We start from the raw sequence: 27,899 nt of genomic DNA, 5'->3' as shown, positions 1-27,899 counted from the left end.
AAACATTCATAAGTCAATTGAATGAAGATCAATCAAGCTAAAACAATCTAAAACCTAAATTTATTCAACCAAGAAAACACCTGAAAACAATTGCGCTTGTGTGTATGCGCAATTGTTGCGCTGACGACGCGCGCGAAGACAAACAAACTCACTTCCTCAAAGCTGCTGCTCATGTGACTTCAGCACAGCACTGCGAGTATGTCTGCCCTGTGCCTCACCATCTTCTGTGCTGTAATATGTTGTTCCTTGACAGAAAAGCCAAAAAATGTCTCATCTCCAAACATTATCATCATGCTCATGGATGACGTAAGTGTTTTCTGTGTTTTTTGTGTGTGCTTACACGTGTGTTTTACCTTTCTGGTGTGAGTATGAACTCTTCAGTCTTTCCCTCCTCTTTTCAGATGGGTTGGGGGGACTTGGGGGTGTTTGGCCAGCCCTCTAAAGAAACCCCCAACCTGGATGCCATGGCTGCAGAGGGGATGCTACTTCCAAATTTCTACACTGCGAACCCCCTCTGTTCCCCGTGTGAGTCAGCTGAAAATGTTGTGGTACAGAACTCGAACCAGCAGTTCCTGTTTTGCAAGATGCTAAAATAATTTCTGTCTCTCATAGCAGCTGCAACCTTCCTTTTCTATACGTGTTTTTAATGTCTTTTATTGTCACATCACGAAAATGCTCTAATAACATGCTGCTCTGCATTCAGGCGCCATTCACTAGTATTTAAATATTTAAACCCTGAGCAAATTGGTTAAATTTCTTTCAAAAACATGGCAAAAAAGGCAAAGAGCAACTTGATGACGAATGTCCTGCAAAGTGCAAGAAATTAGTGGTTTAGGAAATTATTATTTTATGAAAATTACTATAAATATACATTTTAAATTGTTTTACAGAATCATGATGATTATTAAGCATTTCTTTTCTTTTCATTTATTTATTTTTACTTTCATGGTTTTTTATTGTTGTCCTTTTTTGTTTGCTAATTTTCTTGTACTTTTTATAATTTTACTTTTTTTTAAATTTCTTGCTAGTTTCTGGGTAATTTCTTGTTATTGCTATGCTTTTATATATATATATGTGTGTGTGTGTGTGTGTGTGTGTGTGTGTGTTTATTTTTACTTTCTTGTCTTTGTTGTTAGTTTTTTTTTGTATGCTAATTTCTATTTTTTTTCACTTTTTTTCAATTTTCTAGCTTATTTTGGGGTAATTTCTTGTTAAGCTACTCATTGCTTTATTCCCATGTCTTTGAAAGTTATCAAGCCATTTACCCAGGTTTCAAATGGTTTAATGTAGCCTAAACTTAATACAGTGGACCCACCACAGAACCACACTTGTTATTTGTTTTAATTAAGCTTGCACCTCCCCTTACTCAAACACAACATACAAAACAAAGTACAGTTTGTTCCAATAATTCTGTGCAGCAAAGCGGGTATTGTCATGTCATGGTAGCAAGAAACCTTTAAACTTAAGCTTTGTCATTTCATTGTTTTTGATAACTTAAAAGAATACTTTGCCCTTGAAATGACTATTTGTTAATTGCTTAGTAATACTGTGTTACCTTGAATTTGTGAAGAAAACTTTGGGTTTTTTTGTGCTTACCTCCAGGGAAAACATAGAATATAAGCATTCACTGATGATTCATGAGGGTCCATATTTAACATCAGCAGAAATGATATCAAAACATACATTTACAAACTCACACAAAACTAGAGCAGTATAATTCAAGTCTCATTTATTCAGTCATATGCTCAGTACTTTCCGAACACATGCGTTTATGCTAGAAAATTAACGCAAATCTTAGTATGGGATCTGGCATAGATAAGTCTCACTTTTAGTTCACTTTTAAATATTATGTTTAAGTGAAAATGTGTGTGTTTGTAAAGTACTGAGCACACGACTGGATTAGTTACTTGTTTAGTTCTTTGCACTGGATCATATTGCATTTATAATTTTGGAAGAGTTTGTAAACAGATGTTTTGATGTAATGTTGCTGTTGTTTAACATGGTTCCCAATCAGTCAGTAAATCAATATATTTGCCAATTTTCATGGAGGCATAAGATAAGATAAGATAAAATAAGATAAGATAAGATAAAATAAGATAAGATGAGATAAGATAAGATAAGATAAGATAAGATAAGATAAGATAATCCTTTATTAGTCCCACAGTGGGGAAATTTACAGTGTAACAGCAGCTATGAGGTACAGGATAAAAAAAAGAACAATATAATAGTAAAAAATAAATATTGAAATATTAAAAATATTGAATAATAATAAACAAGGTGCAAAGTAAATAAGAAAACAAGGTGCAAAATAGCAACATAAAGTTACAAGGTGCCAACAACTCAACAGTCTAGAAAAAAAATAAAATAAAATATGTACAAACAATATATACACCAACTGCGCATGGAGGATAATTGGCATGCAAGGAGAAAAAGTTTTCTTTACTAATTCAAGGTAACACGGCAGGACAGACTGATTGACAAATGGTCATGTTGTGTTCCTTTCCATGTAAAATTCTATGTAATCGAAAAAGAGTTTGTGTGCATATTGTTCATGAAAAGTTATAAAACTCCTGTGGATGGACTCTAGAAATGCCAGGCAGTCAAGCTGAAAAGCTGCTTTTCTTCTTTTTGAATTGAAATGTGGAGGTTCAGGGTTTCACCTGACAGCGGTGATTAGAGTTCATTATTTAGCTGAATCACAGCCATTAAAAGCAGTTGGGTATAGCGAAGGGTATTGGTCTTGGCAGCTACAGAAAACAAATTCTGAAAAGCTGAAAGACTTCAGTGTACACATCAAAACTCAGATACATGCCAGAGCAATCCACATTTTCATTAACTATGACAATAACACAAATGTTATATTTGATTGAATTTAGTACTTTACGAGTTGGACAGATTAGTTTGTAATTTCTAATGAATGTGACATTTGTGCAAGGACAAAGAACAGAGCACATTTGACTGTTTGTTTTCCAATGAAACGCATGTGGAAGACCATTGCCCAGATATCCAGATAATGACCTCTCTTTCTGTAAATTTTAATAACAGCCAGAGCTGCACTTCTCACCGGGAGGCTGCCTGTCAGGAACGGTTTCTACACCACAAATGGCCACGCCAGGAACGGTACACTCTCAGTATATCCTTACTGTGCAAATTAGCCAGCTGCAAATGATTTCTTGCAGGTTTTCTCATTACTTAGTCTGCAATGTACAGTTTGCAATAAAGTCATGGAAAGTTTTGTGCACTAAATTTTGACCCTTTTTTATAGCATACACACCACAGGAGATAGTGGGAGGAATCTCTAAGGATGAGATTTTAATACCCCAGATGCTGAAGAAAAAGGGCTATGTCAGCAAGATAGTTGGCAAGTGGTGAGCTCTTTATCTTTCTGTAATCCAGGTTTTTAGAGGTTTCTGAAGTTTTAGAGGTTATGTTAATGATGAAAGGTGATGGTGGCTGTGAATTAAATCTGTGGAATACGCTCCATGCATAATACAGTAAAGTATAGAGTAAATTTGCATGTTGTAGCCAAATTATTATACGTAACATTTCTGATGATTATTTTACACAGTGTACAATAATTTTACTTTTTAATTTTCAATACTTTATGTTTGAACGTATTTTTCCTGAAGGTATCCATTCATGTACATTCGTTTCTTTGTGGTACAAAAATCTTCCTTTTGTTTTAGCTCTGCAAAAATGCACTTAAACATGACTACTTATTTTAAAGGAGCAGTGATGGCAGATTTGGTGGTGGTGGGGGGTGGGGTGGGGGGGTAGTGTCATCTAGTGATGAGGATTACAGATTGCAACCAGGTGAAACTCCTCCCGGTGAGAATTGCTTCATTGTTAATCATTCAGGAGTTTTTTTCTCAAGAGCCAAATTGCCCACAGAGGTCCCTTCCTCTCCAAAACAAACAGACCAGGTCACTAAAACGGGAGAAAACACTGACAAAGTAGTTTAACGTTACAAATCAGTGTTTCTCAGATGCTGTTCGGCCTGTCTGCAATCAGCACCTCATATTTTTTTCTGATCCTTACATGCAAGAGAAATAAACCATTCCAGAGATTAAAAAAACAAAAAAACCAACAAACCAGTCTCACATTACAAATCTATGTTTCTCCAACACGGTTCAAGACATTGCAGACGGGCTTTTAGCCTAGCACCTTCTAATGTGTGTTCACCTTTTTTCTCTGATGACTTAAGATCCAGATGTTAGGAGTGTTTTTACTGGGAGCTGAATTGTCCGCAGAGGCCTCTTCCTCGCCAAACAAATAGACCAGGTGATTTGAACTAGTTTAAAGACACTGAATAATAATTTTTGCAAAGAGGTTGCTGACGCAAAGAAAACAAATTGTTGTGTAATATTTCTGCCAATATATCACCTTAAATCCTACACACCGGACCTTAAAAGATCTTCACAATATTGCCACCAAACACTAAACGTTTATGTGATAGACTATGTACCTGTCTCAAAGTTTGAAGGCTCTGCAAAAGCTGTTTTACATACTGTAGTGAAATGAATAGAAACCAGTGAGAGCTTAGACGTAGTAGCTACAATCAGACACCAAAATAAGTAGCACGAGTATATTTGATTTGTAGTCTAAATTTAAACATGCAGAATGATCCCTTAGTCACGTTGATCAGACAGTGTTTGAGTGCACTTTGTTTGTCACTACAGGCATCTGGGCCACAGACAGCAGTACCTGCCTCTGGAGAGTGGTTTTGATGAATGGTTTGGTGCGCCAAACTGCCACTTTGGCCCCTACAACAGCAGCATCAGACCCAACATCCCTGTCTACAACAACTCTGAGATGCTTGGCAGGTAGTATCACACCCGAGCACTCAGATATACATAACAGCAGACAGAAAGAGAGGCTGAAAATCTATAAAAATCTTCTTTCCCCCGTGACTCAGTGGAATGGTTTGGCTGGCTGCTCCTCTGGATGAGTTGAGTGTCTCCCCTCCTCTTCCTTCTCTGTACCAGCTGTGCTTGTGTATTCCATTTTCCGCCCATTTGTTTTCCCCAAAACAGCCATATGTGTATTCAGGGTCATTGGAACTGGCAGCCGGGCGTGTTTTTCGCTTAGCCGTGGGTTTAATCAGCACTGCATACCTGGGCCCTGGACAGACATATGTACACACACACATAGACACATGTGCACACAGACACACACAAGCCCTCAAGAGACGGCAGGTTGCGTTGGCTATGTGCGAGGACACCTGGAGGAAGTGAAGCGTAAGAAAGAGAGATGCCTGTCACTGCTTCTCTGCTCGCCGTGCCACGCTTCAGCAACACCTCATAACAGTTCCCTCTGCTCAGCTCTGCTGAGACTTCCCAAATATGTCTTTCACCAACATCTCCTGCAAACACAAGAGGGAAATTTGCCTCCATTGTCTTAATGATATTGTCCGCGGCAGTTTTGGTCAATTTAAAAGGAGATTGAAAAGCCCAGACAAAACAATCAGGTCGTTGTGATAGAATTGTTTTGTGCGGTTGAATAAGCAGAGGAGAAATGGTACGGTGCGGCCTCAGCAGGTATTCAGATGGGATGATGGTTAACAAATAATGAGTGTTTATTTAATGATTCATGTCAACCCACTTATTTTCCAGATACTACGAGGAGTTTAAGATTGACAGGATGACCGGAGAGTCCAACCTCACAAAGATGTACTTGCTGGTAAGTTAAAGGGATAGTTCGGATTTTTTTTCAAATGGGGTTGTGTGGCGTGCTTAGCCATGGTCGGTGTTTTACATACAGTAGACACCGTCGGCAAGCCTCCCGTTTGGAGAAGCAGGCTGAAGTCTGACTCAAGCTAAGCAGTCTACTGCTGTGTAGGGCTCAGCAACAAAGCTCCTGTGTTCAGTAATGTTAAATCACAATTTTTTTTTTCAATGGAGTCTGGCTTTGAAGAGAGCGATATAACAGATTTATTTTACCATTGGATATCACTGTCTGAACTTAATGAGAAGCAGTGAAAATATTCTAAATATAGTGTACATTTGGCTAAAATTCGTTCTGCTGCTGAGCCCTCCACAGCAGTACATCGTTTAGCTTCCGTGTCCGACTCCAGCCTGCTTGCTGATTGACATCTACAGTACGTAATACACTGTATATGGATACGTACCCCATGCAACCCCGCTTTAAAAAAAACTGAACTATCTCTTTAAGGCTCATCTGTCCTTACTGAGATGATACAACCCGTTCAGTGGAGCAGCTAAACCAATTTATAGAATAGAATAAAACTTTGTTGTCTTTTTAGAGTGGAAAATAGTCTTTGGATCACCAAAACGTTTAAGCACAGAAGCACAGATCATCTATTTAACAAATTAAAAGCACAATTAAAGCCTGATTTTGGCCTGTGATCATTACTGTGCTATTCACAAGCAGAAGGGGATTGTTGACTCTTGGACACGCTCGTCTTGATTATCTCTGCTGCCTACGTCAGTCCCTCCCATTCACTTCCTATAGGGATCAAAAGCAGCATGCAGAGACACACTGCATGCTTAAGAGGTATACTTTGTCATCTCAAGGAGAAGATGCATCCATCAAGTAGTGCTTTGTAAAGCTCATATTAGCGCGTCTTATGGAGCTACATTGGTTTCAGTAGCGTTTTTATTAATGTGACTGATTGTTTGGAAAATGCAAAGGCAAAACGACAAAGTAAGAAAGAGTTATTTGGTTTATATTGACTGCAGTATTGTGAATCAAGCTACAGTAAGTCATTTGACAGTGTTGTAACACTCTCTCTCACCTCTACAGGAAGGTCTTGACTTTATACAGCGGCAGACTGAAGCCCAGCGACCCTTCTTCCTCTACTGGGCAGCAGACGCCACTCATGCCCCTGTCTATGCCTCCAAACGCTTCCTAGGGAAGAGCCAGCGAGGCCGGTACATTATATCATACCTCACTGACTCTCAGCAGATGCATAAGGTTATACATGAATGTGTTTCTCGGATCAAAGCTGTAATCCTCTGTTGTCTGTAGGTATGGTGATGCAGTGATGGAGCTGGACTACAGTATCGGTCAGATCTTGTCATTGCTGCGAAGTCTGGGTATTGACAGTAATACCTTTGTCTTCTTCACCTCAGACAACGGAGCGGCTTTGACATCCGGCCCAAAAGAAAGTAGGTACTCAACTGAAATGTTCAGACACATTCACACAGTTTTTATGCCTCTGCACGGGCCATAGCTGAGGCCGGAGGCATTATGTTTTAGGTTATCCGTCCATCTGTTTGTTCTTTCTCGTGAATGCAGTATCTCACGCCTTGAAGGAACTTCTTCAAATTTAGCAAAAACGTCCTCTTGGACTCAAGGATAAACTGATTAGATTTTGGTGATCAAAGGTCATTCTTGTGAACGCCAATATCTCAAGATGGCCTTGAGGGAGTTACCTCAAATGTGGCACAAACATCCACTTGGTTTAAAAAAAAAAAAATGAACTAATTAGAAATTGGTGGTTGAAGTTCAAAGGTTACGGTTACCTCAAGAAACATGTTTTCGGCTTTAACTCAACAATCCAAACTCTGATTATAACAAAATTTCAACCAAATGGCTGTTAGGATGAAATGATAAAGTGCAGACATTTTATATCCAAAAGGTGAAAGGTCAACTTCACTTTGACATTTTTTTGGCTGTTATTTAACGTCATATATCAGGAAAATAAGGAGAGACATTTGGTCAGATACTGATTTGGTAACACTAATCTTGGGTTTTCACCGTGAAACTGTGCTGATTGTAAAGATCGTCTGCCCTGCCGGGTGGGAGTTGTGTTTGAAGTATCCACGTTTTCACAGACATGGATGTAAACTGTAAGTGCAACTTGAGTGGTACACAGAGGCACACAACCTCACGGTGGTGATTCTAGTTTCTGTGTGAAACTGAATTGGTGCTTTTTTTTATCTAAGACACATTTTGTATCTGCTTTATGTGTGTGTGATTTGATACATGGATACATGTGTTTTTGTGCTACTGATACTTAAGGCGGGAGCAACGGGCCATTCCTCTGCGGGAAGGAGACCACCTTTGAAGGAGGCATGAGGGAGCCTGCCATTGCCTGGTGGCCTGGACACATCAAAGGAGGCATGGTGAGAATAGCCCCATGATTTAAAGCGTTTACCAAATAAAGCCTCCAAAAAAAATCCAAGACGATCATTCACTTAATCCCTACATCTTCTCTAGAGACTAGACTTAGTACCAGGATCCAGAGCCAGTTTTTCCTCTTCCAAGCATTGTTGCTGCTCCCTAATGTTCTGCCTATCAACAGGTACCAGCAGCTGAAATGTTCTCTGTGCAGCTACAGGCGATGCAGAGGACTGTAACGCAGGGTTGAGAGTAAAGGAATAATTACTTCACTAATCCTCTCTTTTGAACGATTGTTGCTTTTTGTTTCATTTGTGTATCATTTACCACTTTACACGCGCTCGCTCTGACCCATCGGCGCCGTCACCAGTTAATCTCGACTGTGTTCAACTTCTATCAAGTGATTGAACTCCAGAAACAGTGGAGATAAACCGTGTGATTGCAGCCACGAAGCGTGTGGGCGCTTTTTTTCCACTGTTTCCTCAAATATTTTTTGGCTGGAATTAATGCTCCAAACTCTCTCTTTCCTCCCTCCCCCTCCCCAATTTAACCCCCCACCCACACCGTGATCCTCTAAGCCTGTGCGTTCTGCAAATGACTTTTAATTGTATTAGGGGCAGCTGTGACACGGGGCTGTGACGCAGAGGGATTTGGTGGAGGAGCGAGCGGAGGCTGCAGTCTGCAGTAAGCCTTGCCCCTGGCTCATCTCACAGGGGTGTGCTGGGGCCTGATAGCACAGCAGAGTAGCGAGGGAGAGGGGGATTGGGAGCGTCTTAAGCGGCTAATCTGTTTGTGTGTTTGCTGAGGTTGGATTGAGCCGTAATGAGGACTTCAGTATCTGAATATGCCAGGCGTTCAGGATAAAGGAACGAGAGGGAGGAGGGAGGGGGGGTTCAGGGAAGGAAGCAAGGAAGAAGTAAAAGAGGTGGCTGCTGTAGAAAAGAGAAAAGGAGGAGTGCTAAAGACGCTGGCACTGCCACACTGCCAGGAACAGTGTTGTGTTTGCAGGGCTTTGCTGCACCTGTGCCACTTTATAATTGACCAATATGTCTTTATATGCATGTGCAAGAGAGTAGAACATGTCTGTACAATCTTTGTTTGAACCTACTTGCCTGCACATATGCTTTTGTATGTATGTTGGATTAGTTGTATGTGCGACAGAAGAATGTTCAAGGAAGTTGTTTCTTGACTAGTGGAATACACACAGAGGTAAATATAACATTACAAACACCTATGTGTGTGTTTGCATTTGCATTCACAGGCATAGCTTTTTGGGATGTGCAGGGTACAGATCCCCGCTCAATGTTTAGAACATGTGCATGTGTTGCCCCACATTAAAAGAAATTCCCATTTGAAACTGATGCAGAAAAGGCACAATCAGGGACATAAAAATTTACCGGAATGCCGGAAACTAGGTGTTTGACGCTTAAAGGACTAGTGTGTAAAATTTAGACGGGTGGCATCTAGCGGTGAGGATTGCCAATTAGACCCCGCTGAAACTTTTCTTGGTTAGAATTTCATCTGTTCGTAGCTCAGTAGGTTTTTTACCAGCTGGATTATCCACAGAGATCTCTAATAAGACAGTTTCACATTAGAAATCAGTGTTTCTCAGACGCTGTATGGCTCATCAGAGATGGGCAGCTGGCCTAGCACATGCTAATGTGTGCTCACCGTTTTTCTCTGATAAGTTAAGATTCAGTTATTAAGGAGGTTATTATAAGGAGCTGAATTATCTGCAGGGATTTCTTTTTTTCAAACAAACAAACCCAATGATTTTAACTGGTAAAAACACTGAATAAAGCAATTTACCATAAAAAAAAGTGTTTTTCCAACACTGCTTGTCGCAGAGAGGCTGCTCAAAGGGCACCATCTAGAGCCAGTGTTTGGTTTGTCCAGTCTGGGCTACTGTAGAAACATGGCGGTGCAATGGCAGACTGCACGGACAAAAAAACATTCTTATTATATTATATTCCGTTTTTTAAATTCATCCCTAAATCCTTCACACTGGACCTTTAATATTTCCTTGGGTAGAACCCCCTGCCTCCTGCATTTCACATGTCCCCCCCCAATATTAAAACCAAATCTATGCCCTTGTTTGTTCTCACACCCCTCGGCTGTAAAAATGAGGGTCAGTAGATCCTCCCTGAAGCTCTCTTGGGTTGTGATGACAAAGCTGCTTTGTTGGAGCTGCTGCTCTACAGCTCTGGATTTATCACTCTGGGAGGGAGGACAGAGCAGGCACAGGGTTGCCCCCCTCTCTTGTTTTGTTGTCTTCTGAAATCTCTGTTGATCTGTGTATTGAAAAGTCCATAAGCTCAAATGCTGGAGACAACAAATAGCCATGCAAGCCTTTGTTAAAGGGAGATTTCAGCAGGTTCATTGTGCAACTGAGAGCAGATTCATCTTTACAGTGTCAAGAGGAAACAAGTTTTTTGGGGGGGATTGGCGATAGGAAGACCACCAAAAAGGACCTAGTAGTGATTTAACTTGACATGTCTGAACGGAAATCGTCAGTCACTCATATTTAGGAGGATGGAGGGAGGTGTACTGGAATGAAGGAGCATGGCCGGTCTGAAGCAGGTGCACATTCAGCATTCTCGCAGTGCCTGAGGGCGGCGAGGGGGGCCAGGGTGATGAGGGGTGGTGGCTGCAGGAACAAAAATGGAGAGGCGGGTGGGTTGTCGGCCCCACAACGTTGTCGAGCGTCCCAATTCCTTTTGTTGTGTTTTATCAGGCAGCAGACACATAGGCAGAGTAGCAGAGACGGGGATAGAAGCGCTGCCTCCTCAGATAACCAACATCACCACTCACGACACAGACAGAAACGAGAGACAGAGAGTGTGACGTTAATAGAGAGTGATGAGTCAGTCAAAAAAAGAGGAAAGAACAAAGGGTGAAGAAAGAATGAAGTTCAGTGTTGACTGCAAACGAGGGCAGAGCTAATAAAGGAAGGAAATAAAAAGATGGGGACTCATGAGATAAGTTTCTCTGTCAGAGAAGTGTGAGCCTAAAGGTTTTTGGTCATGCAAGTTATTACCAACTAAATGTCACTTTTGCTTCTTCTTGTGTCCTTTTGTCCTGTCCTGTTTAATGGTTTGTGTGTTTCTGTGTGAGGGAGACTTTAAAAAAAAAAGAAAAATGAAGTAAAGGGCTAAATCTGTGTGTGTGTGTGTGTGTGTGTGTGTGTGTGTGAGAGAGAGAGAGAGAGAGAGAAAGATTGTGTGTGAGAGAGAGAGAGTCTGGATGTGCAGATAGATCATGGAATGCATTGCAAAGCCTTTTCTGCGGCTGGTTCTGTGGATACAGAAGAAAGAGGGAATTCATTTCAGTGCTAAGGAGCTTGTGTGTGTGTGTGTGTGTGTGTGTGTGTGTGTGTGTGTGTGTGTGTGTGTGTGTGTGTCTGTATCTGTATGTGTGCTGGCTGCCGATAGGAGCACAGCGGCACATGGTGGTGCAGCTGCAGAGGCCTGATAGCGCTATCTGATTGTGAGCGTGCCGTCTCCCTCTAAGGCTCGCTCAGGAGAGAATGGAACGGAAGATCAAGGATGACAACGAAAAAATGTCATTTTATCTGAAAATAGTTCAAAGTTTATAAATAAAATAAAGCTTTTCAGTGGGACTGGGAGAAGGAGATAAAACACCAGCTCGCTCCAGCTCCAGCCGCCTGCTTGCCCGGGCCTTGTCCTCTTCCTACTTTCTCTGCTTTTTCTTCGCTCCTCCTTTTTCCTTTTCCTTCCCAAAAAAACTAATTTAGAAAGAGAAGCATTTTGGAGGCTTTATAATAAACCTGCAAGCAGAGATTAGAGAGGAGACTGAAGAAATGCATCTCTTTCCTACATGTGTACGCACAACAACACACGCAAGCATCCTATCATGACTGTGCATTCTTACCTTGTGTACGGTCATGAAGAAAGCCCAGTGCAAAAGAGCAGGCTTGTGGTGTTCCTGGAGCATAAAACTGTTCATTCTTGGATTGATAACTTGTAATTGTTTGTCACTAATGGCAGAAACAAATGATCAAGGGACAGTTAGAGGGCAATTCTTATAAATGAACGAGAAACCATGACCAGTTTATTGATGGTAAAAAGAATAGCACGTTAGCACTGAGTAATGTTCGTGTGTGTGTGTGTGTGGGTGCGTGTGTGAGAGAGAGAGAGAGTGTGAGTGATTTTTGTCCTTGAGAGGACACTTGGCTCGTCCTAACTTCTTTGAAAGTCTTCACTTTTTCTGTTCCTGACTCACAGGTTGTGTGAAATGGCTCCCTGTAGGTATTGATTGTAGTTTTTTGTTTGCTTGTTTGTTTTCTTTATCCTTTTCCAGGTTAATTTCCAGTTGGCCAGTGTGATGGATCTATTCACCACTAGTCTGGCTCTGGCCGGCATCAGCCCTCCCGCTGGCACAGTCCTGGATGGACTGGACCTGACGCCTGTCCTGCTAAACCGCTCAAACACACTCATAGACAGGCAAGTACAGCATATGTGGCCTGTGGGATACAGATCTCATTTATACTGTATTTTATAATGCTTTTTAGAGGAATTAGTGTTGATTTTTTTCATGCAAGAGGTAAATGGCCTTTCTGGTCTTTTGACCAAGTGCTTTAACACTATTTGTCACATTCACACACAAAGCAGGTGACAAAGGCTGCCGTCACCTGCTACTCAGTTAAACTTTCACATTTGATTCAAGTTCCATTAAAATTTGGGGTTTAGTGTCTTGCCCAAGGATTCTTTGACATGTAGACTGAAGGAGTCAGGGATCGAACTGCCGATTTCTCTGATTAATGTGCAGCCTTCTCTACCTCCTGAGCTACAGCCGGCGCAAACAAGGCAGCGTTTTTAACCATACTACTACCATGGTACTTTGACTAAAATATCTCACTAACTATGGAAAGTATCATAATGGAGTTTTGTACATGCTTTCCCCATCAGGATGAAGGGAATCAACTTTGGTGATCATATTTCCATCCCTTTTCCTCTAGTGCTATCATCTGGTCAAAACTGTATTTTGTCCGACACTTTGGCTTACCTGCAAAACTAATTACATTCCCATCGACCTCAGCTCTACTTTGTGCTAAATGCATGATAATATTCTACCCTAAAATGGCGAATTTGATAAACTTTAACCTGATACCCGATGTTGGCATTGTCACTGTGAGCACACTGATGTTAGCATTTTTCTCAAAACGCAACTGTGTCTATGAACAGCCCCATAGGGCCGCTTACATGGCTGCAGATTTTTTCTGTTGATGTCTCATGTAAGTGAAGAGAATTTAAAATTTGTGGTTTTTAGGGCATTAGAAAGATTACTTTCCTTCATTAGAAGAAAATGTAAGAATGGGTGGAAACAGAAGTTCCTTACTTGGTTCAAATTCGTCTTTAAGGAAACAAATCTGAGCGTTACTTTTCCCTCTTCTCGTCCTCAACAGGCCGATCTTCTATTATCGTGGGAATGAGCTGATGGCTGTGAGGCTCGGACAATACAAGGCACACTACTGGACCTGGAGCAACTCACTGGAAGAGTTTCAAAACGTAAGATTCCCTTTTAACATAGCAACTCTGTGCCGCCATCTCTGTTTCCTCAGTTCCTGATTTGCAGTGCCACATCCTCCCTCTTTGTCTCTCCTAATCTCACTCAAACACACAAACACTTTCTCTGTTGGTGTTATCTTGAAAATGGCTCATCAGTTGACTGCTGTGTACATCAGAGCGTAATGAATATTAATGACGAACCCCCCACATCAGCGAACTTACATCATTCATCAACCAGTTGACTTGTTTGTTCTGACTCCAGTGGAGATTTTCTTCCTCTGCATTTACATACCGACGTTCCCCGCTGTAGACTTGTTCTTTTGGCACCACGGAGCTCAAAGGGAAGAAAGAAAGGCAGATGCCAGCAGTGTCTCTCGGTCGTAATTACATCAACTCAGTGCTGATTAAATGTATCGGGAGAAAAGTGAAATGTGACACTTGAGAAGCGGGATAGTGCGGTTCTTCTTTCTATCCCCTGTCCGTAAAAACATGTCCTCCTGTCCTCCCATCATGGTTCTGCTTTTCCTGTGATCCAGTTTGTTTTATGCCCCATCGGTCGCTTAAATTGCTCTCTCCTTCAGGGCCGCTGAATCAATAGCAGCCTCCTTTATCAGCTCATGTGAACTGAAGTGGAACTTCACAAATAATGGCGTCTGATTGCCTGCGAGTTGCCTATCGATTGGTGTGTGTGTGTTCATGAGAGAGAGAGAAAGGATGAGCATGTACATGTCTGTCCTGCATGTGTTTCATGGAGAGACTGTTGAGCTCTTTTGAGGGAGCGAGAGTCAAATTCCCAACATGCTTTGTGTCAGTACGGTTGAATCCTTAAACTGTCTGTCTCATGTAACACAACTACATTTTATAAACATGAAAAAAAGTATACATACTTTTTGAGCCGTTTCACAGAGTCAGACCATGCATGAAATATTTGGAAAATAAGCCTTAGAAGGAAAACATTTTTAAGGTCCTTGTTTAGGCCACTTCTTGCAAGAATAACATGGATTACTGATGATTTCAAAATTATCTGTACCTTTAAAACCTTAAAAATATAAGCTTCACTTGTCTGCAGCAGAAATACACCATCAAACGCCCTTTTTTCACTGACATAAAAATCATGTTTTCTCGCTTGCTCTTCAGCTCTGGTAATACTTTAAAATATAATTTATTTTTTCTTGGCCCATGGTAAGAAAATAAACAAGGGAAGATGTGTGTCTGTGAAGAAGAACAAAATTACAGGTTAATAGCTGGGAGACGTATCGCTCTGTCCTGGCTGTGTTCATGCAGCTCAGCCATGAGGAAAATGAGAAATTTCACAGGCTTAAATGGCTCTCATCAAACTCTCTGGAGGCAGTGTGGTGATGTTAATATTGCGAAATATAGTTTGTCGTGACTGTGGCTCCTTTGTATCTGGATTGCTGAGTAACTTGTGATACAGTAGGAGCTCTACGGCAGGTGTGATAGCTTTTTTTAACTGTGTCGAATGCCTCAAGGTGATGAATGTAACCTGAAAAAAGACTTGTTTCACAGTCACCTGTTAGTCATATGCTGGTTTCTATTTCTTCATCAATTGTCTTGCAGAAAATGACAAAAGAGACTCTTGAGCTGGATTGGACCTCATGATATTAACACACTTACACTTGCTAAACTGCATCTGGTTCACTGACTTTATGGCAAAAGGTGAGAGCAAACATTGCAGCAGTTTTAAGCATATTAAGCCTTCCTGGAACCGATCAACTTCTGGCGAATGGTCCACAGATCATAACAGAACATAATTGGAGGCCAACATTACTGTATGTAAGATCCTGTTGCATACTTCTTTTTAAAGCTACATAGGTAATATAAGACAACACACGGTATCCATGTTACCAGCCATGTCAGCACAGCTTGCAAGAAAGAGGCTAAATAATGCTCCAAATTTAGGCAAAATTTTGGTGAGGGGACCACCGGCATAGATATTTTTAAAGCGTCCGTTTTAGGTCCGGACACACCAATCTGTCATAAGAGAACTAGTGGCAACGAAAGCCGCCTGCTGCGTTGCCTCACGTTGCCATGTCTTGGCCAAAAAGTTGCACATGAACACATCGAAGTGATGGCCAACTATGTTCTTCACCTGCATGAGGGGAAAAACCTCTCAGCAGACGTGATCGTCTGTAAGCATCATTTAAAAAGGGCAAACAGAAGACCATCATGATGTTAGCTAGCCTGTTAGCACAGTAACAACACAACACAGTGATGAAAGAATAAAGCATATTTAAGAGCTCAACAGCTAAAGAAAAACAATTTCAGCTTCTATAACAAGTTTGTCTTGACGTCACTCGCTCTTCACATGTGCTGAGCCGATCTGCCAATCAAAGTGATTTTATTCGCTGACGGGCTCTGCCGCTGCTGCAGCCGCCGGTTGAATATGCTGAATCAGCTGGAAAAAAAAACGACTATCGGCTTGTTGTGTCAGGGCCTTTGAACTTTCACCTTAAGATATCTGAATGACAATGGGTTTTAAGACTTTTTCCTTACAAATTGAAGCTGTGTATTTGTTTTTGGAGGGAAGGGACAACCAGGGGAACTCAAAATGTTAACTGAACTGGTATTAGTGTATGCACATCAGATAACTGTTCATTAACTGTGAAATCCAAACCAAAGTATATCAGTATGTGATTCTTTAACTCTCATATTGACATAGTTTTCAACTAGCTTATAAACCTAAACAGCATTGAATGTCTGAATTTAGCCTCAGTTTTTGGTTTTGGTGTCCCACCCCAAGATTTTCAGTAGCCCCATCTGGCCATCCCTGTAAAAAAAAAATTCTACTGCAAAGTACATATGTTTACAGTAGAAATAGTTTTAAATATTTAGCTCGATCTATACAAAGTGATTGTTCTCCTTTCAATACATACACTTTTTTGGATTAATATACATGCCAAATCTTTCCTTTTCCAAAATCCATCCTGCCACTGCTGGATTCTCCTGCACCTTATCTTGCAATAAAACTGCTCTGCTCCAGTTTGAAAGCAGCCCACTTGTATCCATAGCATTAATGTCAGGAGAGATACGGAGTTATTGCTGTTATGTCTTTGGTATAAGAGACCGAGCCAGAGAGATGCACACAGCAGGCCTTTCTGGCTGCTCCTCTGGGATGAGTTTTTTTTTCCTCTTCTTCATTCTTTTCTGCATTTCTAAGCTTTTGGCTTCAAAAGACAGGACAAGTCTGGATCAGAGGAGGTTCTGCAGGGCGGGGGGTATCTATCCTTCTCACATGCTCTCTTTCTCTCTCTTCTATATGTATTTTTGAGGCACTCCGTTGAGCGATCTCAGAGGGGGGCAGCAACAGTGCCTTACAGATGAATGCTTTCTCGATATTAGTTGTGCTCATCAAAAAGTGTGTGTGTGTGTGTGTGTGTGTGTGTGTGTGTGTGTGTGTGTGTGTGTGTGTGTGTGTGTGTGTGTGTGTGTGTGTATGTATTGAAGGAGGGGGCAGAGCTCCAGGGGGCTCTGGAGGAGTGAGTGTGACTCAATCAGGCTGTGATCACTGCCAGGCTCACGGGAATGGAGTCAGGGAGCAGGAGCGAAGGCGTGGAGAGATGAAGGGGGGAGGCAGCACATGGAAGAAAAGTCCAATATTTTGCCAGTGATTTCAACCCCTTCATGATGTACTAACAGTAGCTGCATAAACAACACAACAGATTGGAAGACAATATGCATATAGGCTACACTACAATGAGATTAAGCACTGAGCTCAGAGTAGCAGGTGGCTGCAAGCATAAACATCCAGATCTTTTTAGCTGAGTTCATTGTAGCTTTTTTTTTTTATTGCACATGACAAAACACACAGAAATGTCCTTGTTTACACATGTTTCAACTAGAACTGGTACTGGAAATAGATGACTAAAAATGATCAAATGCTGGACACACACCTTTGCAGGAAAAAACAGAAAGTTGAAAAGTCATTAGAGAGAAGAAATAATATCAAGAATTGTTAAGAAATGGGATGTAAAGATCTTTTTTTCTTTGTTTTTAGGTTTGTGGTCCATAAAGAGAATAATATTTTTTTTTATTTGTTGCATGTGGGACTTACTTCAAATATTGTGTTGTGTTGCTCTGTAGAGATAGACTGAGGTTTTGCAGCCAAATAGGGCAGCAAGTGGTTTGCAGTCTTAATCCAGCATACAAGCAGAAGACAGGGCCGTGACATAAATAAGAACCAATCTGGAGATTTCCTTTAAATGAAAATATATTAGAATCAATATGTATCTGTTCTTGTAAAAACACACAAAAAAGGTTTGTGTCTTTCTGTGTGATTTCTCTTCCAGGGCATCAACTTCTGTCCAGGTCAAGAGGTCCCGGGTGTGACTACTCACGAGCAGAAAGAGCACACACTGCAGCCTCTCATTTTCCACCTGGGCCGCGATCCCGGGGAAAAGTTCCCCATCAGGTTAGTTCCCTGAAAATTTCAATTCTGCTTACAGCTGATTTCCAGTCAGGGAGAGAGGTGAAGAAAGAGGAAAGAATGAGAAAGGGAGGAGAGTGAAGTCAACCAGGAACAAGTGAAGAGATGCTGGGAAATGAAGAGAATAGGAAAGCAGTTTGCCTGCTGGTAGCACAGACGGTGTATAAGATCAATGCTGATTCAGTGGCATGAAGAAGAAGGCGTTGGATTGATCCGCTCAGCCAGAGCTCGCCTGATTACACCCTTCTCTTTGTGATTGCAAACAGCTCCTTAAAGATCACTATCTGGCCCTCAACCCTCCGGTGCACCGCTACAGGTTAAAATTGCAAGATAAATTGTTCATGTCTAAATTGAGAGCGAGTGCTGTTTAATGGAGTTTTGTGTGTCGTTGCTCAGAGGAGAGTTAAGAATCAGGGAAAGGAGAGTGACACCAGAGGACACAGACAGTCAAAGCTGAAATAAGATTATTACTAAATGAAACTGGATATATGCTGTGTTTTTCAAATGTAATTTCATTTTTTAAACTTTGTTTCGTGTACCGCTGTGTGATTTAACAAATGTTGGTATTTAATTCAAACTCCTGGTGTACGAAGAAATCGTCTGTAATGTAAGGCCAAAGCTCACTATGTATGTGCTCACACTGTGCGTTCAAAATAGACAATAAAAAACAGTTGGTTGGCCCCTGTGGACCTTTCTGGCTGTTGACAACTGTAAAAAGAAAAAAATTATTTGAAAGCTGCGAGGCAGGTAGATGTTTGTTTGCTAGCGGAGGTCTGTCAGAACTAAAAATATTACCAGCCAGCTGAAAATTAGCAGCTATTTCCTGCCAGTATTTCTCTTGTTTAGGAAACACCAAACAAGCACGTATGTTGTTGCTACAGTTTGACCGACCTGGTCTCCATCATTTCTGAACTCATGTTTGCTTCTTTGCACTGGCACAGTGAGAAAGAGGGCACTGACCTATGGGAATCAACTCTTGATTCTGCTCCAGCTGCCTGACAATCAGAATTTCGGACATCAGGTGGGAGCGATTTATCGGGCCATGAACGATGCTGCTCCTTTCTGTACACTGCATGGTAAACTACAAATATAAAGCAGAAATTTGGTTTGACTCTAAAATGATTTGTGCAGCTCAAAAATCGAGTCAGAACCGGGCTGAAATCGTACAACATATGTCCAGGTTAAGGGTGCAAAGCTAGATGAGCATCGTTTTTAGTGTGGACTGTCAATGCAGAATATTTATGTGATCATTTAGAAAAAAATGACGCAAGCTGAAGGCATGATTCATTCATAAAGATCAAAGAATTCCTTTGATGAGAGAATATTCCTTTTTACTCATAGTGTTTATTTCAGCTCCCTCCTCCCATAAAACCTCCCCAGACTGACCTTTCGTTTCTGCCTTCTGCAACTCTGCCTCTCGCATTCTGCTCCAGCCTCATCTCCTCTTTGCCTCCTGCTCCAACTGCTTTCAGTTCTGGAGTGAGATTGGATGATAAAACATTAATGTTGTTTTTCAATTGCCCACCTTTTAGCCCTGCTATTCACTTGGAAGAATAAAAAAAAAAAGCAAAAACCAATCAATACTCAGCCATGTGTTGTGCTGAGAGCTAGATGTGCACACGAACCAAAAATGCACACAGATTTTTCACCTCTGCAGAGAAGGGTCATTGTGTCGGCCTGCAGGGTCAAACCCCCTCTTCACTGTTCCTCTCTCCAATCTAATCAACACTATTCACTCCCCTACCTTTCCAAACTTTTCTCTTACCTTTTGCCTTGTTACTTCTCACCTACTGCTGTACACCTCAGCTCACTTCTCACCACTCAGCTGCTGTCCCTCCGATCCACTGGGACCGTCTCTTCCATCCTAGTTAAGTGTGTGTGTACACATGTGTATGTGTGCGTTTTGTCCGTGTGCTCCTCGGTCCCCCAGCTGGACTCGCTGCCTGGCCATCATTAATCTCTGTCTGCACCTAAAGAGCCACTTAAGATGATGTAGGGCCTGTCTGCACACATACCTTCACTACTGTCGCAGGATGTGATATAGCAAAGAGGACACACACACACATACACACACACACACACACACACACACACTCAATCCTCAGTCCGGAGCACTCACCGAGGAAAACAGTGAATATTAAAATTACGCAACCTAGAAGAGAATGTGGGATTACCAATATGTTAGTTTTTAATTGTTTTTCTTGTGTCTTATAACTGATTTGATTTGAGTTTAGGGGATGGCAAGGCAGGTGTGGGTGGTCTCCTTGTCCAGAATCTACCTAACTCAGTGAGTCTGGATCCCCTTTAGATTCTTTAACTGCATCTTTGCTTCCTTCAGGCTTCCCAACGTCCTGAAAAACCTGGAAAAGTCATGCAATTTCACAATCACATTTTCCAGGCCTGGAAAAGAAATAACACCAGTTAAAATCATGGAAAGTTTTAGAAAAATAATGGAAATGTGTTGTGTGTAATAAATGAAGTTATATTAATGTAACATATCAGAAAATGTATTTCCTGCATCCAATGACGTTCGGTGGCTTTAATATGTGTCAACGTGTGACAATGTTGGAGTTGTTTTTGTTCATTTGTTCATCACGAACGTTTCTCAGTTTTCTCCCTGTGTTCTGTCTCACCCTTTATGTTTGCCCACTGGGCATGTCAGAAAATTTTTTAAGCACTTTTGGCTTCAGAGGAGCACACAACTTTAAATGGCTGTATTTTGTATTTACCACTGATATTTTAAGAAAACGAAACAGCATTTTTTTTCTTTTTCCCCAAAAATCCACACAGCTTATCACAGCCAAAAACTGTTAAAAAAAATAGTCCTTGAATACATCATATGGGACACTGAAATTATGTTTGAATACTGCTGTAATTTTGTATGTTTAAAAAACGCTGAGCACGTGGGGCATGAAAAAAATATTTGGGGTCCTTGAAAAATCATGGAAAGATTTGAAATTCCATCCATGAAAATGTGTGGGAACCCTGTTCCTTCCACTTTGCCCTCAATCTCGGTGACCCACCGCCCCAAGGTTAACACATCCTACTTTCACGCCACCTACCTCAGCTCACGTCCCCAGAGCCCACGGTCATCCAGAGTGTAGTCCCAGCCCCAACACTGCAGGCAGCCCTGCACAGTCTGGCCTCATCTGCTGCCTGCCACCGAGCTCTTGTGTCCCCAATCAATAGTCCTTACTGAAGTGCTCAATTTCCACCGGGGTGGAGACGGAGGTGGAGGGGAGGGGAAGGCAGGACAGATGTATTTGATTGTCTCCTCAATTCCCCCACCTTCTGCCACTGTGTGGTTGTTTGTGTGTGTGTGTGCTCCAGCAATAGTGTTATGAATCAGTAATCAGAGTGGTGACACACCTGAGCAATGCCCCCATCCCCCTTGGGTGCCATACATTATAAATCAAAAGACTGCATTTGCATACAGCCTGCTTATTATTCCAGATTTTGCCTCTCCACCAGTAAGCTAAGGGTTATAATCATGATAATGAGCAGTGCTGACTGTGGGCTTTTTATTATTTGTTTGCAGAGAGGGTATAAACAAATGATATTATTAGTTTTTGATTTAGAGGTCTGCAGTCTGAGATTTTCGGTGCATAGACAAAACAACAGAAAACTTAATGTCGAGTTTCCTAGTGTGCTTCGCTTGCAGACTTTGTATGGAGGAGTTGAATACTTGTAGCAGTCTGATAAATCTCCCTTACATTTACTTTTATTAAGTTGCTTCATCACTTATCACAAAATGAATCGCAACAATCAGTAGCGGGCACAGATAGGAGGGGAATGAAATATCCCTCCTGCTGATCGAGATCGGGCGAAAGCAGAATTCGCGATTTTAGATAGCTGAAGCAATTTAATCTGAATGTCTGATTTTTAACCGAAGGGAGTTATCCAGTTTTTTTTCACTATAAGGCGGGGTCAAAATGCGTACACAGTTAGCCTGTGACGAATGCGGTGGCACACCAGGAGAGAGACTAATTGCAGTCAGTGCACTACCAGTCGAGTAATTGTAGGGGAAAGTAAAGGCTGAGACTATCGAGGAAAGGAGCAGGTGCTGGCTGATGGAGGAAGCATTGCTGCCCTGTGGGAGATCTAAGAGGGAGGGTAGGTGTGAGCTGGACAGGGCCTGGGGTTATTACTCTAATTGACACTTCACCTCACACACATGCACATGTTCCCTGGGGGCCAATCAGAGGGCTGGGTTTGCAGTGGAGGGAGGATGGAAGGCTGGCACAGGTGCTGCCGGCGAGTGTATCAAGGGTGTAATTGCACTGCTGATATTTGTCTATCTGTGTGTCACGCCACCAGACGCCCACTCCCCCAACACACACACACACACAGACGCGTGCACACACAGCCCATTAACCCTACAGGTCCTACTGAGAGCAGCGTTCCTTTGAAAGCCTTCGGGGCCCCTGTGTTTTACACACTGAATATAATAATGCACAGAGGTGCTCGGGCTCACTGGTGTCCAACAGCAGTAATTGAGAGACAGGGGATGGGATAGAGGTTACATAGTTCACCCTGCTGAGTGCGCTTTCCCATAGGGTGCCCAAGTGGACAGCCTGTGTGTGTGTGTGTGTGTGTGTGTGTGTGTGTGTGTGTGTGTGTGTGTGTGTGTGTGTGTGTGTGTGTGTGTGGGTGTGTGTGTGTGTGTGTGTGTGTGTGTGTGTGTGTGTGTGTGTGTGTGTGTTTGTTTATGCTTTTGTCATTGAAAGCTGCAGCATGTCCCCTCTTTGATGTAGTGATTTAAGCTTGGACTGGATACATGTGTGCAGTTTATTCATTACAATATTCCACAACAAACGGACAAAACCGAATAAGAAGAAAATCAGATCGTGTCTGTTGGTGTCGATGTGGATAAGCATTATAAACAAATATATATATGAGGAGACACTGATTTATTACATTTAAGCTTTGTCGTATTTTATTTATTTGCACATCCATGTCTATTGAAAATACAGTAGGAACTTAAAAAGTTTCAGCATTGTGCAGGAGAGGTTAGAAGTCAGAAAGGGTTTTTGAAAATAACTTCCTATTAAATAGCAATAATCCTAATTACAAAAAAGTGAAAAACAAAGATTGCATAATTGATCAAAGATTCAAGACTAAGTACTAATACAAAAGATTACAGATTACAAAAAGTTTAAATTTACAAGTTGAGATGCATTGCAAATGAATTAATGACGTGTTATGAATTTTAGCATTTTTTTTTTCAGATGTAAAAATAATGTAGATATTGATTGTAATGATGGAAATAGATTACATATACTTTATCAATAGACTGAGTTGTTAAAGCCATTGTAAATTAAACAGATCTCAAAATTAGGTGACTGACAGAAAAATAAATGGCTATTTTAAAATTTCAATTAATTGTCTTAATTATTTTTTCAAGCAAAAACATCACCAGAAACAACACCAAGCATCTGTTGCTTCGTTCTTCTAAAATGTAGGGGTTTGCTGCCTGTTGTTATGCGGGCTCATTGCAAACTGATTATCTTTGAGTTTTGGACTTTTGGTCAGCCAAAACAAGACATCTGAAGGTGTTGTCTTTGGAAAATTGTGATGGACATTTTCTTTACTAGTTTTTCTCATCTCATTTCGATTGGTATCCCCCCTGAAATTAGGCAGGTAATAGATATTGAACCTGGTTGTAACTTGCACCCTTAGTGACTGTTTGCATTGTGTGTTTGCAGTGTTTTGACTAAGGAGTACCAGGATGTGCTGCGCAGGATCTCTCCAGTTGTGGAGCAGCATAAGAAGACTCTGATACCTGGTATTCCCCAGCTCAACATGTGTGACGTTGCGGTGATGGTGAGATTTTCATAAAATATATATCCTGATCCACTTTATTGGTGAAATAGCAAAATTTAAAAAAAGTATATTGTGAAAACAGGCTTTGTCGTGTGTAGCAGGTAAGTCTTTTTCCACTGTATCCAGAGGCAGTGGACCAAAGCCAATTCAGTTTTCGCAGCAGATACTGGAATTTTCTTTGGGCCAGCAGCCTCAAAAATGGGCATGCCTAAACTTTATCTCTGTTATCTCTATCACATTTGTGCATCTGATAAATTAATACCAAAGAGGAATCGAACCAGCAGACTGTTCCACCTTTCATATTTATTGATTTCTCTCACTAACCAACTCCAGAATGTGTGTCATGTTTGATGGAGTCAGAAGTCTTCACTTTAATCTGGACCTTTACTCCTCTATCCTGTGGGAGTATTTAAAAGAGCTGGATTGAACAGTGACTCGTCGTTCTGCTGCTGTGGATTTATTTATGACACGACACTCCCCCCTTGTGGTGAAGAAAATAAACCCAATTTTAAGCACAGTTAGAATCAGAAATGTTTGGGCACTTTTCCTTTAACATAAAGTCTTAACCTGCTTCATCCTAATATGAATCTATTGACTTGTTATATCTTGTATCTCGGGTAATACATTATCCACAAATTGAACGGAAACTGAAATTTGATAAGTTTAAAGATAATATGCAGGACTTTCAGAGAAAAAAAAAGAAGAATTAATGTATAGGCTCAAACAAAATCCCTCTCACTTGTCACTTATGACCCTCTTTTCAGCAGAGGCTCTGCCTGTATTTGTTTGTTTCCCTCTTTTTTCTGGTCATTTATGGACATGTAATCTCTCAGCGCTCAGTTGAGGTCGGACTTAATAAAAAGGTAGTGACCTGGCATGTTCAGAAATGTTTAGAAATATAACGAGGCAAAACGCCAAACAAATTTTTTTTTTTTTTTAACTTTTTTTTTTTACAAGTAATTGCAAACAACTTTGCAATGTGAAACCTAGTCTGTAATATTACCACTCATCATGGAATGATTTATACAATATGGTATAATTACATGAACTAGCAATCCATAAAAGCTTTTTCATGTGACAAATGTTAAACATGATGGGTCGCGATATATTTAATAACACAGGGTACACGTTGTAGCCAGAGAAAAAAACTTGAATCAAAACCAGAGACAAATGACACAGGACAGGAGACTGTGGCCACCTAAGAGCCAGAGACCCTTGTGTCACATGATGGGACATAAAACAGTGATGCATCTTCCTGTTAATAACTAGTATCTCTTATAACAACATATTCTTGTGCTTACTGTTACGGCTGTTCTGTGTTACAGAATTGGGCCCCTGCAGGCTGTGAGAAGTTAGGAAAGTGTCTCAAAGTTCCCAAGTCTGAACCCTGGAAGTGTGACTGGCCGCACTGAGATGATGAGGAACCAAAACCTGAAGATGTGCCTTTCTACAGAACAACAGACAGTCTTATATTTTCTTAAAAGTTTTTTTTATTGAGATCTTTGTAAAATGGTTAACGCATAATGTCAAAGAAGACAACGCAAATTGGCAGAACAACATTACATTGATTATGCAAATAGCTTTTTAAAGCTGTGAATTTAATGGGCCGACAGATTTTACCTGCTCTGGAAAAACATCAAGAGTCAGACTCCTTTTAATGATGTAGAGCAGAAAGGGAAATGTATTTATTTTGATCTAATGTAATTAATTATGCCACGTTGGATTATTGGACTCAATCTGTATCATTCTTACATATATGCATACTGCACAAATGTGTGGTATGTAATAAAAATATTTTTATTATATCGTATCATGAGTATTTTTGAGACTCTCAGTTTTCCAGATTAGTGGCCCTGATGCAGAATATTCTCTGACCCTGCGTGTCTCTTCCTGTAAAAGTCAGAGCAGAGTAAGTCATGTTTGCTTTTTCAGTGCGATGCAGCTGTGGGTGTAAAAATATTGCGCATAATCTTACTAACAGTCATTTCCTATACAGCTAAAAGGAAATTGCATGTTTCAGGAAACAGAGCGATCTGTCTTCTGCAAATGAACTCACACCCTGATGTCAGACGATCACAACAGAATAACTAGCATGGAGGTGGACACGACTTTCATCAAATCAAAGAGGGGGATCCTGAAAGTAGCAGAGATGGTGAGACAATTCCCACATCACTAACAGTTTGAACGTTGTTTTAGTATGCAACAGATGTACTCTAACAGCTAGAATGTGCCCTTTATAAATCAGAAAGGGAAACAGATACTGTACTAGTCAATGACAAAGTAGCATCACAATTTAGCTTTACCAGAACTAGTTTGTTTATAGCAGTGACCCACATTAATGTATCAAGAGCATTTTTGGAGGCTGAAGGAGCAACTGGATCAGTTCTGTGTTTTAAAAAAAAGTGATGTGGAAACATTGGCAGGGATTCAGTTCCTCTTTTTCTGCATAAATGGTAAGTGCAACATGTTGTATGAAGGAAGGCAGTAAGTGAATCAGACATGCTGGTTTTCTGCTAAAAGTTTAGTAGAAACTCTCAAGTCACACTCTAAATTTCAGTGAGCGAAAACTGCCATGGCCATTTTCACAGGGGTCCACTGAACTCAAGATACCTGAATGAAAATGGATTGGTAACCACTAGTCTCCCTTTATGCCAGTTCCATGCAGTTTGGGGCAAAAGCCATTCAGCCTGTTGCTTGCAGTGCAAATGTGTTATTTTCGCCTGTCATATTTGAATATGCATACTGTGGTCCCCTAAACAGTATTGGAATTGCATAATCTGTAAGATTTTAGAATTTATGTTTTCTCTTATTGCAGTAACCATTTTTTTTTCTGCTTTAGGTGACTCTGCTTGTGGCCTTTGTATGTTTCGCTGTAGCATCCAGACCAAAGTACATTGCAGCCACAGTGTTGGAGTTTGTGATCACCTCATTTCTGGTTCTGCTGTACCTGTTCAAGCTCAACAAGAGGCTGACTTTCTTCTTTTGGCCTCTCATTGTCAGTGTTTTTTTGTTTGTTTGTTTTTACATTACATACAAGTTTTAGCCCACTGAACTGTTCATGTTGCATTTTTAACATTCTTGTTCTTTTCTTCTCTTCAGGATGTTTTTAATTCAATATTTGCAGCCGTCTACTTTATTGTTTTGAGCCTGTTGGCTGTGACAACATACACTGTCACAGGAACACTGGTTGGAGGGGTAAGGAATATTTCTTCAGTCTATATTTGCAATTTCATTTGTGTAGGACAATGTTTAGTTATGGTTTTTAGTTTTCCCCTATATATGGATGGCTTACTGAATGGCCTGTCTTGGCACAGGCCTAGGGGCCCACTAGCCTCTACTGGTATATTGTCACTCAAATTAGCATGCACTGACCAGAAAAAGACCAGCAAGAGGAACGGCATGATGCCTCTGCTGCTTGGGTCTGTGTAAAAATGCAAAGGAGGGACGTCAAAGAGACTTAGTCGTGGCCCTATAGTACAATCTCTGTGTAAAAGCTAGCGGGGTGGTGGGGCCTTTTTCATATCTATGCCCAGGGGCCCATTTTCTCGTAATCTGCCCATGTCCATATACTCTCAATACTCCCATCCTTAGTGTGATGCATTTATGTTGAAATCTGCTGTCTGTTTACAATCTGCTCTTCTTACAGATCGTAGGTTTGATGTCAGCTGGGCTGCTGTGTGTGGACAGCTATGTGCTTTTTAAGAACATCACATTCAACAGGCCAAGAAGTGAAACCCAGAATCAAAACAACACATAAATATGTAAAATGCAGTAAATTATTACACTATACTATGTGAGCATTGATATGTTCTAATTGTACCACTTTCCGCATATTTAAGATTCCATTCCAGCTGTATTTGTACATTTCTTAAAGTTTTTTAACAGATATTTTTAAATGGATATAAGTGATCAATAAAGCTTTTTTTGCCTTATGACATCATGAGTTGGATATTTCCACCGAGTGGCTGAGGAGGGCTGTGTGTCGTGCAGCTGGGGGGCATCGCATTTCACATCTGGAGAAA

The 27,899-nt window shown here is 40.9% G+C and overlaps 2 protein-coding genes across 2 annotated transcripts; both read left to right on the top strand.

Annotated features, from left to right (window-relative positions):
- Positions 1-146: 146 nt before the first annotated feature.
- galns (galactosamine (N-acetyl)-6-sulfatase) lies at positions 147-25,680 on the top strand. Its single transcript, XM_042493374.2, has 14 exons — positions 147-306; positions 402-525; positions 3,046-3,120; positions 3,266-3,368; positions 4,680-4,823; positions 5,613-5,679; positions 6,763-6,890; positions 6,988-7,127; positions 7,984-8,087; positions 12,403-12,545; positions 13,508-13,610; positions 17,918-18,039; positions 23,760-23,877; positions 25,203-25,680. Exons 1-14 carry the CDS (start codon positions 199-201, stop codon positions 25,287-25,289), a joined length of 1,566 nt encoding a protein of 521 aa, XP_042349308.1. The 5' UTR covers positions 147-198; the 3' UTR covers positions 25,290-25,680.
- LOC121948138 (proteolipid protein 2) lies at positions 25,651-27,812 on the top strand. The gene is made up of 5 exons (XM_088076705.1): positions 25,651-25,786; positions 25,898-26,029; positions 26,717-26,872; positions 26,977-27,072; positions 27,524-27,812. The coding sequence occupies exons 2-5, from the start codon at positions 25,940-25,942 to the stop codon at positions 27,632-27,634; spliced, it is 453 nt and encodes a 150-aa protein (XP_087932831.1). The 5' UTR covers positions 25,651-25,786; positions 25,898-25,939; the 3' UTR covers positions 27,635-27,812.
- Positions 27,813-27,899: the final 87 nt, after the last annotated feature.

This window comes from Plectropomus leopardus, chromosome 1 (genome assembly GCF_026936395.1).
Source record: "Plectropomus leopardus strain MGB_pleo_1.0 chromosome 1, ASM2693639v1, whole genome shotgun sequence".
NCBI classification, from domain to species: Eukaryota; Metazoa; Chordata; class Actinopteri; order Perciformes; family Serranidae; genus Plectropomus; species Plectropomus leopardus.
Note: the sequence above shows the minus strand (reverse complement) of the source record. Positions and strands in the feature narration are given on the sequence as shown.

Coding starts and splice junctions, on each gene's coding strand:
- galns (XM_042493374.2), top strand. CDS start 199: ATGTCTGCCCTGTGCCTCACCATCTTCTGTGCTGTAATATGTTGTTCC. Junction 6,891..6,987: donor GGGAAGAGCCAGCGAGGCCG/GTACATTATATC, acceptor TGTTGTCTGTAG/GTATGGTGATGCAGTGATGG. Junction 13,611..17,917: donor CACTGGAAGAGTTTCAAAAC/GTAAGATTCCCT, acceptor TTTCTCTTCCAG/GGCATCAACTTCTGTCCAGG.
- LOC121948138 (XM_088076705.1), top strand. CDS start 25,940: ATGTCAGACGATCACAACAGAATAACTAGCATGGAGGTGGACACGACT. Junction 26,030..26,716: donor TCCTGAAAGTAGCAGAGATG/GTGAGACAATTC, acceptor TTTCTGCTTTAG/GTGACTCTGCTTGTGGCCTT. Junction 26,873..26,976: donor TCTTCTTTTGGCCTCTCATT/GTCAGTGTTTTT, acceptor TCTTCTCTTCAG/GATGTTTTTAATTCAATATT.